The sequence below is a fragment of the Mastigoproctus giganteus genome, chromosome 3 (assembly GCF_048544385.1).
Source record: "Mastigoproctus giganteus isolate SK-2022 chromosome 3, ASM4854438v1, whole genome shotgun sequence".
In the NCBI taxonomy this organism is placed as follows: domain Eukaryota; kingdom Metazoa; phylum Arthropoda; class Arachnida; order Uropygi; family Thelyphonidae; genus Mastigoproctus; species Mastigoproctus giganteus.
Window position 1 is genome coordinate 188,518,798 of NC_143577.1, and position 16,403 is coordinate 188,535,200.

The window sequence follows — 16,403 nt, forward strand, 5'->3', positions numbered from 1 at the left end:
ATAGTAATAAAATTGGTCTTTCGAACTGCAGTAACAAATCAATGCAAAACATTTTTGTTGGTTTTAGGCGCATCAGCAACTTTGGTAAAATTGCTCTGTATATATTATCTGTAAATTGCATGGATTCTCTTGTCGAATTGTCTGTTTGTTGCATGAAAACAATGCTACCCTAGACGAAGACCAATTACTTAGACATGTTGTGAAAAGTCCATAAAAATTTCTTTAGTAATCGACTGATTCGGAGTATGTCATTTCCACTCAGTGTGGAGAAAACGTCAATTTTCCGACTGTACTATTCGCTAGGATATTTGATCTCAAATTAAAAAAAGAAAATAATAAAATAATTCCTAAAACTAAAAAATGATCACCTGTACTTCAATTAAAAATTGTGACAACAAGCTCCTCCCTTGATCGAAGTTCAAAAATCATAGATGGTCCACCAGATATTGCAGATGAGTTGAACAGGTACTTTGCAGCAACGTTTACAGCTGATAGACTATTTGAACTAGGGAGTAACAGTGAGAAGGAGCACCGTTTATGTAAATTAAGTGGTTTAACGATCTCGGGAAAGTGTCCAACAGTAAAGCAGCAAAGACTGAGGGATGTGAGACTCATGGTTTGGACGCTAACGTTCTGTTACATTAAAAGAGCAACTGCATACGCACATTGGAATTGTTAATCAGATCACCATTATACTGGAAAAAATGATCATTAGAAGGGAAAAGTATTAATTCTCCCCAATTCAAAAAGAAGTGATGAAAAGAATTAATAGCATAAGGAGTTTGATTTCTGTTATGGGAAGGATTATGAAATCTCTGATGAAGGATGCAATAGAAGACTACCTCTATGAATATCACGTTCTCTCCCTCTCTCTCTCTCTCTCTGAATAAAAAATATCAAAATCGGAAATATCATTTAAGGACACCCTGTACTTATATGTTAAAAATCAGTTGTCTCAGGATAAAATAAAACCCAATGAGAGAAATTAAAATATAATGCGAGTACCCCTAAACGAGGAATGAATACCCCAAACATAAGCATGACTACCTCGAGATCAAATTTTTAATCTGGTGTTGAATGCTTCAACAGTGTTGTCTGGGATGGGCTTCTGAGAGATACTTGATAAAAAGTGCTCAAAAAATATGCGCAACCGTTGAAACTTTAATTCTAAGCATCGTTTCTTACTAAATATTAAAGTGTTATTTTCAACAGTTCATTACATACGATAAAAACGATCGATCGTTGATGTGATAACGATCGCTCACTTTCCCACGAACCATCTGCAGAGCAGATGGGGTTGTGGGTGAAGGACGACTGCGGAGGGCGAAGGTCCCACGTGATTGCTCGTGCGCTGCAGTTGAGACCTTGAACAGATCCCTTAGGTATTAGGTATAAAGCTTTTTTATTTTACAAAAGTTAATTGTTTTACGTTTTTCTCTCTCTAAGGGGTTGGAATCTAGAGACACTAGTCTCAAGTTGGAAAGATTGGATTGGATAGAATACGCCTAACTTCATAATTTGACTGTACAATATAACTGATGCCTAAGTAAAGTTAATTTTAAAAAAAAAATGTAACAAATGTATTTCGTGGGTGTTAATGAAAAACGTTTTATTTGACAATAGCCTTATTTTTTCATTGGTAACAAATACTTAGGAGAGATTTGATTCTAATATCGATAATTATTCTTGTGTTGATGCGTTTAAAAGGGACTTTAACTTTTACTGATGCACAATGGCTTTAGTTTGTGATTTCCAGTCTCCTTTGTAAAGTCGTCAAACATTTTGTGTTAAATTGAGCAGGTTTAATTATTGTTGTGAATAATTCTAAGTTAAACATTTACCGGATATTTCTTTCAAACACTTTGAAGTAAGCACTAGTCAGAAGTTTCTACCAGTGCCAGAAGATGTAGCCAAACCCCCACTTACTTACAGAACACTTTGCCTCTCCCAGAATTCCCCTAATCAACATTAACTTTCAATAAAAAATCAAACAATTCAGCTGATCATCATCATCATCATCAGCCATTTTCAATCCACTGCAGGATGAAGGCCTCTCCAGCAGCTTTCCAGTTCCTTCTGTTTTGAGCACTGGCCATCCATTTACTACCCACAAACTCATGAATTTCTTCTATCCATCTCCGCCTTTGTCTTCCAGGTTTTCTTCTAGCTCCTCTTGGGTACCATTCTGTTATTTTCTTAGTTCATCTGTCATCATGTCTTCGAGCTATGTGTCCTTCCCAAGACCATTTTAGTTCTTTAGTTTTGATAAGAATGTCCTTTACTTGATTTTGCTGCCTAATCCATGTGTTTCTCTTCTTATCTAACAGTGTGATTCCAATTATAATTCGTTCCATTCTTCGCCGTGTAGTTCTCATCTTCTCTTCCATTCTTTTGGTGAGTGCCCAAGTTTCACTTCCATAAGTCATGGTGGGGAGTATACATTGGTTCGTTATTTTACGTTTTAGACAAACTGGGATATTGCTCTTCAGTATATGACTATATTTCCTGAATGCTATCCATTCAAAATTTATTCTTCTCTTGACTTCCAGCTATTTATCATTATTACAGCGAATAACTTGTCCCAGATAAGTATATGACTCCACCTTTTCAATTACTACTCCTTCAATCATTATTTCCCTTTCTGTGGCATACTTGTTCATCATTACTTTTGTTTTAGCCATATTCATCTTTAGTCCAAAATCCTTACTAACTGTGCATAACTGATTAAGATTTTCCTCTAATTCTTTGTGATCGTGGCTTATGACCACAGTGTCATCTGCAAATCGTAAACGGTTGAGGTACTCTCCGTTCACATTGACTGCTTTCTGCGACTGGTCTAATATTCTGAAAGCTTCCTCAAGGGCAGCAGTAAACAGCTTCGGAGATATTGTGTCTCCTTGTCGAACTCCTTTCTCAATTTTAAATTTCCTACTGTCTTTGTCTAGTCTAATAAAGGAGGTAGCGTTCTCATATATTTTCTTCAAAATCATAATATATGGAGTATCTATGCCTTGTCTTTCCACTGCCCAAAACATTACCTTATGCTGTATGGAGTCCAATGCCTTTTCATAATCCACAAATGCCAGGCATAATGGTGTTTTATATTCACTTGCTTTCTCCATTAGCTGTGATATTACGTGAAGGTGATCCATAGTTGAGAATCCTGTCCTAAAGACAGCTTGCTCTTTCGGTTGAGTCCCATCAAGTATTCTTTCTAATCTGTTAGTAATGACCCTTGTGAACAACCTGCAGATGTGGAATAACAAGCTAATTGGTCTATAATTCCCAATTTCTGATTTATGTCCTTTCTTATGCAGCAAAACTATGATTGCATTATTCCACTGCTTAGGCATCACACCTTTTCTAATGCACTTTGTGAAGAGCCTTGCCAGTTTTTCTGTTATGTCTCTTCCTCCCAACTTTAACAACTCCAAAGTAACTTCAACTTTCCCCGGGGCTTTCAGATTCTTCATTTCCTTCAATGCGTGTTCTACCTCATCAGGAAGAATATCGGGTATGTCGTATGTGTTGCTAATTTGCAATCCATCTTCCCAACTGCTGGAATCATTTCCTTGCTCCTTGTATAATTCTCTATAGTAGTCTTCTGCTATTTGAATTATGCCTTCTCTGCTGTTTATAAGTACACCATCACTATTCCTCAGTTTCGGTATCATTTGTCTTTCTGTATTACTGCTCGTGGCTGCTGATTTAAGTCCTTTGTTTTCCCATAATTCTTGTTCTACATTTCTTCTGTTAAATCTTCGTATGTCCTCTCTGAGTCTCTTTCTAATGGCTTTACATAACTCAGTATACTCAATTTTTCCTTGTCATTGTTTATCTTGCTCTTCGTTTTTTGCCTTCGGTTCATCATAACAAGTGTTTCTTGACTAATGTTTTCTTCTTTGGATTTTTTTCCCTATAGATTTCTTGGGCTGTATCACTTTCAGAAAGTTGTAATATTCCTCGTCGATATCTTGATCCTGAGCAGTCTGCAGAAGGTCAAACTTGTTCTTAAGTTCCAGTACATATTGATTTTTCTCCTCTTCTGTTATCTCAAAGACCTTAGTATTATTTACTCGAGTCAGTTTTCTTTCCTTTCCTTTCCTACATCTATATCAATTGTACATCTCACCATTCTGTGATCACTTCCAACATTTACCTTATCCAGGACGGTAACATCATTCACAATATATCTTCTGTTAGTGAGGATGAAGTCGATTTCATTAGTTGTTAATCCATTTGGACTCTTCCATGTCCACTTTCTGTTCACCCTTTTCTCGAAAAAAGTGTTAATTACTGACAATCCTTAAGATTCTAAAAGTTCCACAAGTCTTTCGCCTCTTTCATTTCTTTCACTAATTCCAAAATTTCCTACAGTTCCCCTTTCTGCGCTGTTTTGTCTTTTTCCAACCTTAGCATTGAAGTCCGCCATAATAATAGTTTAGTGGGTTTTCTGCTCAACTAGAAGACTCTCAAATTCGGTGTATATTTCTTTAACCTCTTCATCATCATTGCTCGATGTTAGTGCATAAATCATTATAATCTTTAGCTTCTGCCTCTTAGAAATCTTGAGTATTATTCTTGTCACCCTTGGTGATGTACTTTTGAATTCCAAAATGTTGTTTTTTAAATCTTTATGGACCAGGAAACCCAACTCCACCTTCACTCCTTTCACTGTTTCCATAGGTGTACAGAAGATTTTCACTTGATAAACTTATGAGTGATTCATTTCTTCTCCTTGTTTCAGCCAAACCGATGATATTCCAATCCTATGCTATTCCTATGATATTCCAATCCTATGCTATTTCTATGATATTCCAATTCGACTGATAACCCTAATTAACTATGGACCCATGATACAATCCAGCTCAAGTTAAAAATAAAGTGAAAAAATAACTAACGCTATCTAACGAATAAAATAAAAATATATGGGACCATCTAGAAAATAAAATAAAAATTAGCAATAAATAAATTAAAAATAAAGAGCGCACCTAACGTCCAAAATAGAAACAAAAATTACCCCACCGACTCGTCACCATCTTGTCCGCCTTTGCACATGTTCAAACCCTCCCCAATACTACTTATGTCACATGGTATGGAAGTGACGAGAGCCTAAAACCAGGGATTAATACTTTGTCCAGTCATTATCAATGCTAAATTTATATATTGAATTACATAAATTTGTACATTGGTACGAATTTATACTTTTAAGTAAAATGCATTGTTAAAGTTATTAAAATTATTGATAACGAATAAAAAATATAAAAGAATTTTGATAAGGTTCTGAAATTTTTAAATTTATTATCGGAGTTATTAATAATGGATATATAGAGACAAAACAGAACAAAGATTTGAAAAGGCTTACTTTTTTTACATAGAAAGCATGCTATTGGGGAGCATAGGATCGCTTTTTGGAGCTGGGAGCGAAACCACCTCAGTTATGCTTACATGGAGTCTTCTGACAATGGCTACTTATCTAGATGTACAAAGACGTGTTCAAATTGAAATAGATGAAGTTGTAGGGAGGGAAAGGATGCCATCATGGGAGAATCGCCTTCAACTTCCCTACACCCAAGCAACCATACTAGAAATATTGAGATGGCAGACGATCGCTGCTATCAATTTGCATAGGGTGTAAGTACGCAGTATTTAAAAAATTTAAAGAATTGATAATTGCTTAGAAGTGTTCCTATTTAGTAATTATTTTTTCTGTATTTTCGGTTATTAGAAAGGATCATAACTACATTTTGTTCATTCAGTTATGCTTTCCATGTTAATTGTCTTGAATTTTGTTCATTATTGTGTCAACATCAATAGTGTATCTTTCCAAAAAATTACTTCCATATTCAAGTAGATTAATTATAAAATTTTGTACATGCTAATCAGCACACTTTGCCCTTAGGTACTGTATTCTGATGTTTCCTTTGACTACATTGCTCGTAATATTTTAAAACTCTTTTTAGAATTTATGGCAAAGGAAGAGATATAATGATATAATAATAATAAACATACAGAGCACACATTGACTGGCCAAAAAAAATTAGAATCGTTTTTGCAACTGATATTTAAATTGACAGTATGCAATTGTGAGCTGTAAAATAGTATGGGCACTAGTTAGATGTTTTTCGAATAAATACACTGTTCAGCTGTTGCCAACTTTTACCAGGCAATCTTCTCTATTAATTTTTGTCTTATGCTAATGCTAAGTTTATTGAAGTTGCTTGTTTGCATCGAAGGTCCAGCCTTCCCTCTACTGAGTGCCAACAGGGGAAGGTTTACTTTCCATGTTGGAAAACACAGGGAAGTTTTTCCTCAACCGAACAGAACGGTCTCATTGTATAGAATCGACTTTGATTATGTTTTTATTGGAAACTGAACATTGAAAACAAAATTTTCAAAAAAAGTTTGCAAAGAAGGAACATTATTTGCTTTAACTCGTTGGGTACTACATCACCAAAATAAAATTTCATTTTCGGTCCATTATGAACTTTTTTCATTTGGACAATCAAATTAAGGGACTACTTAGTATTTTTCAGCTTCTGGCTGATCATTACAATTGTTCTTGGCAGAACAGGGCCATTCCTTGTTAATTGATCAAATTTACTTATATATCAGAGATATGGGGACATCAAAATCCACAGAAATAGACACCCCAAGAAAATGCCACTGAATCCGATTGGAAAGATCTAATTATGAGAAATTTGCTGCAATATGTGAGGTAGCTGAGTCTGCCCCATTTAGGCACTTTTGTGAGGAGTCTGTGAGGGGGATCTTTGAACACGCGAGACTCTGAGAAGGATGATAAGCAAATTGAACCAATGTAACAGATACCCAAAGACCAACTCCTAATGCTCCGGGTGACCTCAAAAAGATTTATGGAGAAACAGACAAACAACGTTTCTGTCATGACCAACAACGCATTATAGCTATTTCGCCCAATATGGAGGGTATAATACTTCATCTCCCTATGCAAAATGAAAAGGTAACAGCCAAGATGAATATAGTTAAGTAACAAGAGAAAGAACGTACAACTAAACAATGCACTTTTGCTCAGGTCCTGAAAGATGGCCTGCTGTTCCTGCCTCTGTTCTCTTGATCACTCAGCAAAGACAACAACTGAACAAAACAGAGGAAATAAACCCTAACTGACATGATATTCTAGTCAAACCCTCATAGGAAGTGAAACTAGAAACCAGAGACAATGTCAAGGATGTCCTCACTACCAATTAGAAGGACCAAATGCAAAACCTTTTAAAATTAAGAGCACTAGGAAGACAAGGACACCATGGATCACCATTGAAACCAATACCAGGGAGGAGACTCACAATTCTGAGGAACGCTGACATCCCTGCAATAATATTAAAGGCTGAGACTCCCAAACGTAGAGGCACTACCATGGTTGTCTTCAACTTGGACAAAAGTATTACATCCATTTTACTTAAGGAGCTATTTTACTGGAAGAACCTTGAATCATACATGGCCGAGGAAGATATTGATCCTGAGCTCATTCCAAATTCGAGGTTTTAGTATTAAACGACATTAACTACAAAATAATCTCATTTTGTAGTTGATTTTTTTTTTGTAATTAACCGAATAAAAAAGTCATTTGTTTATTTTCTTGGTTTACCAGAAATGTATTTACAGCCTAAGCTAACGTGTAACATACTAGAGAAATATTATTCTGTGATATGATATCATTGTTATTTATATAAAAACTTAAGTTATCGCAAAAAGAAAATGTAATTTTGTAGTGCACATTGTTTGACACTAAACCTTCAGATTACAACACCAAGAGCAGGTTGGGAACAGCAGTCAACTGGGCTGATTGAGTTATCTTCCAGAGCATGGCAGGCATTAAGCCAACTGGAGAGGGTATTCATCAGATGGGGAAGCTACTGATTTAGGGAGCATGTCGCAGTCCCTAAATTTTACAGATGTTTCTGACTGAGATACACCTTGCACACCTGTAAAGGAAACCTTTGGCCACTATGCCCACGTGGGCAAAAATACAAAGAATGTTTCAACAAGGATAAGCTACTTGCCTGCACAAATTGTAAGAGCGCTAAACTACCCCACCAGCATTCGAAAAGAGATACAAATTCCACCATTTACAATAGAGCCAAGAGTACTTACGAATCCCATACTAACTATGGCTAGAATCCAAACTCTGTAGAGCCCACAAGAGCTTAGATTCCTTCAAATAAACGCGCAATGTGTAAGGACGGTGGTAGATCAAATTAGGATTAAATTACAAGGGGCAAATATTAATATACTATTGTTGCAAGAACCATATGCACGTAAGGCTAATGCTATGAGTTACTTGAATTCTTATAAGATTGTTCAATGCACTACAGATTCACCCTGGGCTGTTATTTTGGTCAAGAGCATTGATATATCAATTGCCAAACACCAATAAAGGCATGTACTCAGGTTACATTTGCCATGGGCACTCTTCAAATAAGTTTCTTTATATAGTCGGCCAGGTAAAGATATAAAATAATTTATTAGGGTCACCCGGAAAGTTACTTCATCTACACATGTGTATTGTGTCTGTAAATTTCGTGTGTTGTCTGTTCAATTTGCCTATATTACTGGACGAGAAACCCTGGGTTCCTGGGGGAAAAAACCTTTCTATCTACCTGAGACTATCTGAGTGAAAAAAGCCCATTAAAGTTGCAACATCAACCTGAGCCTTTACAGCCCAGTGTGGGGAGGACAGTGATGATACCACTCTGCTACGCATGCAGACCAAGTGTGAAGATATAGAAATGGTTATTAGAATTATCCAAACAACTCTTGTTTTCCTCCAAGGGGAACTGGTCATTGCAATTGATGCTAACCACCACTCATCACTGTGGCATAGCCGAACTCCTGATCTTTCGGGTATTCGAGCTCGGAATGGAGACAAGTTAGAAAATTATATTAGAGCTTCAAACCTTCAAGTAGTGAATCAACCAGGGAACCTCTTCACATACAGTAGTACCCTCTGGGGGAGTACCATTGATATTATCCTGGCTACACTGGCAATTTCCTGTAAACTGGGCAAATGGATGGACAATGATGCATGCACCACCTCTGATCATAGGGCGACCACCTTTTCCCTTGGTCGCTCTATGGAACATGTTTTCCCCAATCACAGTGATAATGCCATATGCTTTTCTACTAAGAAAGCAGATTCGGGGGTTTCTTCTCAACTTGAACTGTCAAGAAGGCTATCTTAGGGCTATGATGTACAGTGAGTGGACACAAATCATGTGATAACTACCTAATAATGGGTAGAGCGGTGATTTTAATATACAAAACTCTTTTCGTCACTATTGTCTCCTATTACGAAGGTGTCTGGTGCACCAGGGAAACACTCTCAAGAAATCACTGCAAACTAAACTCCATTTAGAGAACAATGCTACTTACAGTCACCAGAACATGCCGCACAGTTAGCATCATGTCATTTCAGCAGTCCTTGCAGACTGCCTGCCCCTCCACTTGGAGATTATCTGCAAAGGACTCTTCCAACGCTTCAAGAGGAGCATTCCAACGACAACAGCTGATATTACCCTTAACTGCACAAATGATTCCGCACATGAAAAAAAGAAAATAATCACCAAAAACCTTACCACAATCTGGCAAGAGAATTGGGAAAACTGTGGCAAGGAAATAATTACCAGGAAATTCACCCCAACAATTGCATTTAATAGTCCGAAGTCCCCTCCCTGGTATTCACTGTGCCTACAAGCTACCTTCCTCCTTACGGGATATGGGACTTTCAAGCTCACACCGACAATGCTGGGGATTTAAAATTATCCGCTATGTACACGTGGAGATAAAGAGAGTGGAGACCACATTATGTACACTTGTGCTAAATACGAATATCAAATATCCCCGACTCAAGTTGATCAGCGAAAGACAGGCAATAATGAGCACAATGAGCACTTCTTACTTCAGGATGAGCATTGCTATATTGCCTTTTACTGAGCCTGCTAAATCAGTCTTTGAAATTAGATGAGCCAACCGTGAAACACACCCATAATAGACAGATGACAATTAGGACAACTAAATCCTCCAATGCCCTACCATGACTTTCTGACTGCTTCCAATTGAATTATTCTGGTCTTGCAAACTTTCATTGTCCCCGGGAATGTCCAATCTTCCCTGCCCAGGAATGTCCAATCCTTCATTCCTTCGCTGCCTTCTTCATCTGGAGGATGCCTTCATTCCTCGTCCTTCCATTTGCCTCCCCGGTTTGACTCCCGTTGTTCGACTACAACCCTTTCTCCCACTTTTTTTATAACTCGCTTTCCACCCTGGACGCTCAGGTGACCCTAGCGGAGCCCAGCAAGAGAAGCAAGAGGTGTCTTTAATTTTTCACGCTCTCATTCCACATTAACTACTCTAGTAGCCAACCAAAAACTTTTTGAGATCTCATTAGAGAAAAAACATTCAATGGCTTCTCTACTACCACAATCTCGCGATCGTATTTTTCTGCCCTGTTCCACCCCAGCTGTTGTCAATATCGCATGGAAAGCGGAAATTTTGTCAGAGTCCTCATCTTCAAATATTGAATTTCAGTATTTATGGGTTTTTTTCCACAACGTGGATGAGTCATCGATCTCAGGCAAAGATTGCTTTGTTTTTCTTCGGGTAACTCGGTTTTCACATAATCAAAATATCAACGATCACGTGAAAAATTTACAACTAGAAACATCTAATCATACTTTATGCACGGTGAATCGCATTAAATTTTTTAAATTAAAAGCACACTGGTTTATAAATGGATTATTTCCAAAATTAATAAAGAAATAAATGAAAATTTCGATCACTTTCTAATTTTAGGACGGTCACAAATTACCACGTAGTCCTTCATGAGAGAACTGTGTTTTCATTACTTTTTCACTCGTTTGGAAAGGCTTGGGTTCGAATCCCGTCGATGATTCGAAGAATTTCTAAAGGCCCTCTTAATTCGGGGCTGCTTTGTTTTTCCTCGTAAGTTTTTGGGGTTTTTCAGCCTTGATGACATGCAAATCTGCAAATCAATCGACTAGGGCACATTCTGCAGACATAAAATGGAAATAAAGACGGATTTAAGATGGAAATTAAGTGTATCGCCTTAGTTACAACCCTTAAATCGGGTTATAACTAAGATAATCATTCATACGATACACACGTCTGTAATTTTTTCTGATAATCTCTACCAGTAGATGAAACTTAATTGTACACAGTAATTTTTATGAAATTAAAATTAAATGACATTTCATAATTTATTTCTTATATTATACACATAATGTATTATCCAATATTATTTTATTTCATAACATTATATCCTAATGTTATTTCGTAATAGCTGTAGAATTAAAACTATTGCGAGTAAAGACTTTCACTGCATTCGCTTGTATTATTCATTTACAGAGCAGGTGAAGATGCTACTATCGGAGGCTATGACATACCTAAAGGAACAGTAGTTCTTGCCAACTTTTGGGCTGTACATCGTGACCCTAAGTACTGGAAGGATCCAGAAAGTTTCATTCCAGAAAGATTCTTATCGTCAGATGGGAAAACCGTTATAAAACCAGAATACTTTATTCCTTTTTCGATGGGTAAGTCAAAGATTCAAATTCAACCCTTTTTTATTTGCTAATTCAGTAATACATGAGCCTCGTATATCTTTCTCAAAGAGGTATCCCTAAGTCATTTCTATTTTATATATATATATGTATCTCCAGAAAATCATTACCATTACAAAACGTAGAGTGGAGTCAACAAGATGTCGAAAAGGGACATGATGAATACTGGGAATTTCATGTCACCAAACTGTTCTAAATTAATGGAGTAACTAGAACAGAGAATTTTGCTGATCAAAAGGCTTTGGTGATACGGCTAACCAGGACAGATACTTGATAAGTTACTCGTGTTCCTCAAAACCATTCTTTTACACAGTGAGGTATGAAACGCAGATGTTCCCCCTTAGTTCGAATTTTTGTCCCTTGGTTCTAGTGTCAATTAACACCATGAAAGGTATTTCCTATCGAAGCCTTATAAGTTTATACAGTTTTCCAAATATTGTACTCGGGAACTAACACAAAAGAAATTTGAATACAGATGTTTAAATTTTAGGCCCAATAAAATAATAAAACAGTTTTACAAAATGATCTTTTGAACTTATGTTTTACTAGATGAACAAATTAAAATGTTAATAGCACTTAAGTTTACCAAGGTCATAAAAAGATAAATATATTGAAATAATATACAGTGAATTATGACCTCCTATCTAATACAGTGTTGGGCCACCTTTCCACGAATTTACTCTACTAGATGTCTGAAGACGACTGTAGGGGTCTGTAGCTGTGCTGCCATCAAAGCTTCCACAGCATCGGAATATATAACGGACGCGTGTCCATAAGCTTCATTTGTCGTTCCAAAGCGTTTCACGGGTATTAAATTGGATTGAGGTCAAGCGAATTTGGAGGCCATCAAGAGATGCATGATATCTTCACTGTGTTTCCCGAACCACTCGTGCCCAGAGCAGAGCCGATGTTATGGCATGCTACTGTCCTGGACGATCCCATTTCAGTCCGGGTAAAAATGCAAAATGGCAGGGGGAACATGGCCTTCTAAGAGCTGCTGACAGACCTCAACAGTGTAATGTTGGATCATACCCACCAGGGGTTCTAGTTCTTGCCAGCAAAACGTATCCCATATTAAGCAGCCATCGCTACCTGCAGGAACAGTGGGCACAAACACGTTGATCCATGAACTCATGTTGTTTGCACCACAGGAAGGTTTCTTGGCATAGTGCACCAGGTATTTTGATTAATCCGATCAGTACAGTCGTTTGCATTCCTCCAGTGTCTAACCAGCGTGTTGCTGACACTACACATTCGCCGTCGACAATGATCAGCAGTGAGGAGAATAAGTCTTTTAAGTTGACTGCTGACGAACCCAATACGTCTGTACGTTTGACCCATTGTCATTTCAGATAGTGGCATCGGGGAACAGTGTTTTGTGGAAGGTGTCACCCGTGGTTTCCCACATCTGCGCAATAATACTTTGTGAAGAAGTACAGAATCTCTCTAAAAGCCAGAAAAGTGTAATGTCTGGTTTGTGTCAGAGTAGTGTTATGTTCTGTTGTTGTGTGTCTAGCAGCTCGGCCGCTGGGCCCTTACCGGGGCACTGCGTTGCTCACCACCACCACCACTGGGAGACGAGTCGTGCTGCCCATCATACTCTGGCTGGCCTCCCCCAGGGTCACCTGAGCTTCCTGACAAAGGCCCTAAAAATAAAAAAGAAAGGCTTTGTTCAAGAGAACATGGGGGGGAATAAGAAGATGAAGAAGAGGTCAGAATGTGGGGAATAGTTGTTGGAGTGGATACATAGTGAAGGCAGTCCACTCAAAGTTAGTAGAAGGTAGGGAATGGAGAAAGGGTTGAAAGTCACAGGAGCAGGTGACCCTGTGTTAGCGCCATTGGCCTTGCGCTCTGTTACTTTTCCCACAGTCTGGGAAGTGCCAGCATGAATCCTACCCTTATCGGATTAGCAGGGTAACTTGCCTTTAAAATTCTGCACTTGCACTAATGATGCTTGCATTAAATTACCCCAGTCGGGGTTCGCAGAGGTGGTGCGTTATTCTGTTCTATCCTGAGTTCCGCAACTCTAACTCGGCTAGAAGTGAATACAGACTAGGCTTAACGTGTTAAGGCTAGGGGCTCTTCCTCTAGTAAAGTTGACTCATGATTGCGGGCGTTTCCTTGTATCGCAGTGAGGAAGTGAAGTCTTGCATTGTCATAAGTGAGACACTCATATATATAAGGTTTTCCCTGGACTCCTCTTCACCACGGTGTCAATATGGGTTATTTTCTATTCCCATGGTTGTCACTCTTTGTTGAAAATGTCTGTGGACTGTAATCAGGAAGATAATTTGCAATCCAGGCGAGTACTAGGGAGGCCACTTTAGGAATGTCCGATTTATCGAGGGAATAAACCTTTTGGTGGTTCACCCTTTCGGCATCATATGCAATGTTTCTTGCCAGAGTTTTTGTAGGTGGTCTGCAGTTATTCTTCTTTCCCGTTTAGGATCATTTGCATGGTCCAACTGCAGATTTAATTTTGTTGCGTTGGGATTCCTTTCTTCAGGCGCTGGAAGAGACCCCTCTTGACAACTTCCAGATAGACAGGTAGGCAACCTGTAATCACTTGTAATGCAGGGGTGCTGACACAACATGTCCTGTAACTGATAGTAACATAAATCTTTGAATGGATTCAAGGTTGCGCTTGTCCTTTCCAGGATTGCTTTGTTACACCAGGTAGAGGCTCCATAGCACGAAATTGGGACATATACTACATTATATATTAATGATAGAGCTTTATCCTTTATTAGTAATTTGGGATATTGTTCTTGTTCCCCATATTTGTTTGCGATGTCAACTGTCGCACGGTGACCTGCAGTTGAGAATGTACATTCAACACACTGGGCCTTTCACTCGCCACGAATATTCACCTTGCGTAATTTACAGTTCTGTCATCCGGAGGTGGTTTGACCCCTTTGACACCATTCTTTGAACAACTTAATCACTGTGGGACGTCAGCAACAGAAAACACGTGGTGTTTTCGAAATGGAGCATCCAACGTACGTGAATCCAACGTACGTGCTCCCATAAACATGCTCTTTTGAATCTCTGTTATATCGTCAGTAGGTCTCATTGCTGCTATTTTATCACTTTGCCTTGCAGGAACAGATGCAAATTGCCACTGCTATAGTCTACGAAGCTGTTCGGCTTATTATACAGCATAGTCGTTTAAGGATCTGGTGGTCATAATGCGGTATATGAGCATGAAGTTTAGAATAGATTTTATATAATATGCTATGACGTTACTAAAAAAAAAAAGAAACAGGACTGAAGTCTTAATATTTCGTCATAAACATCCAAATGTTCCTGTCGAGAGACTTACCATTATTCATCCATCATTACAATTTGGATGATATTTTTGTAATTTTCGATAATGGCAGGTGTTATTGGTGAGGTTATAATTCAAACTTGTAGATATAATTCTCTAACTTAAGTGGATCAGATACGTGACGTATTCACTGTTGCAGTTTACCTAAAAATTAAATTTGTAGTCAGTTAGTTTAGCGTTGATCATTCCTACCTTCAGTCATGGAATAATTATTCTTGAATATAGTTCACACTGGAGACTGTTTATAGAACGAAGGCATGTTTGGTTGTATTAAGAAAAAAAAAAAAAAAGAACAGTTTTGAAAATCTGAAAATTTGACAATGAAACTTAAATGAACCATTTCAAGTGAAGCTGGCATTACAAAAGCATGCCCAGGAGAGTGGAGTCGTTATCAAACACAATTAGGATATATCTATTAGAGCCAGTCAGTCGCGTCACGTCCTTCCTGTTTCTGAAACCAGACTAAAAAATTCTATCGAGTTTATATTACATCCGTAACTTAAGTATTAAAAATAATTTTCATTGCATAATAAAATTGTTTTATTCATTAATTATTTTTTGTTTATTTTTACTTATTTTATTTATTTATTTTTAATTTTTAGGTAAAAGGTCTTGTCCTGGTGAAAAAATGGCTCTCGTTTCAATTTTCCTTTATTTGACAACAATTCTACAACAATTTGATATAAAGTTACCAGATGGCGCAGTTGCTGATTTCAATGGAGTTCTTGGAATCACTTTTCACCCTACACCCCAGAAATTGTGCCTGACAAAAAGGAAATGAAAGCAAATCAAGATAAATTAAAAAAAAAAAAATAATAAATAAATAATCATATAACTTTGTTATTGTCATATTTTATAAATTAATTATTCATTATATTAAACAAACAGAAAACAAACACACGATTTCTGACTGTTGGAAATTTTTATAAATTCAGTAGTTATGAGGTGGAGGCGTACGATAAATAAACAACCATTCTTTCATAGAAATTATAACATCACTTTATTTTGGATGATCCAAAGAGAATAAAGAATACATTTGAAAACATTGTTGTATTATATCGCATTATCTTATTGCAGATTTATTCACTTTAACGCTGATACTCGTAAAGAAGCGAATTTATTTGTAAACTACAGCCTACATTTGCTCAGGAGAGCTTACTTTTGTGATTTTTAATTAATGATTTTGATCTGTTAACGTATTAGGAGTTTCAAACCTAAAAATCATTGCTTGCCTTAACTCTGAATAATGAGCATATAAACAAATAAATAAACAATCTACTTTATACTTTCTATCCATACATCCTTACATTGTAAGCTTTTTTATTTTAACCTGACATTTTGTTCTAACGACACTGAAGGGAATTCTACCAATATCTTCTTTAACAGATAAGTTAATCGTGTTCTTCAAAATCTTTATTTTACGCATTTTACTCAGCGTGAAATTCAGATGTTTCAGA

At 37.3% G+C, this 16,403-nt stretch overlaps 1 protein-coding gene across 1 annotated transcript in view; it reads left to right on the forward strand.

Annotated features, from left to right (window-relative positions):
- Positions 1-15,727, forward strand: part of LOC150088485 (cytochrome P450 2U1-like) — a 36,407-nt gene extending 20,680 nt beyond the window's left edge. The window contains exons 6-8 of the mRNA XM_090370181.1: positions 5,379-5,634; positions 11,404-11,591; positions 15,549-15,727. Of these exons, the coding sequence (XP_090226307.1) occupies positions 5,379-5,634; positions 11,404-11,591; positions 15,549-15,727 (623 nt within the window). The remainder of the gene's footprint in view (positions 1-5,378; positions 5,635-11,403; positions 11,592-15,548) is intronic.
- The last annotated feature ends 676 nt before the right edge of the window (positions 15,728-16,403 follow it).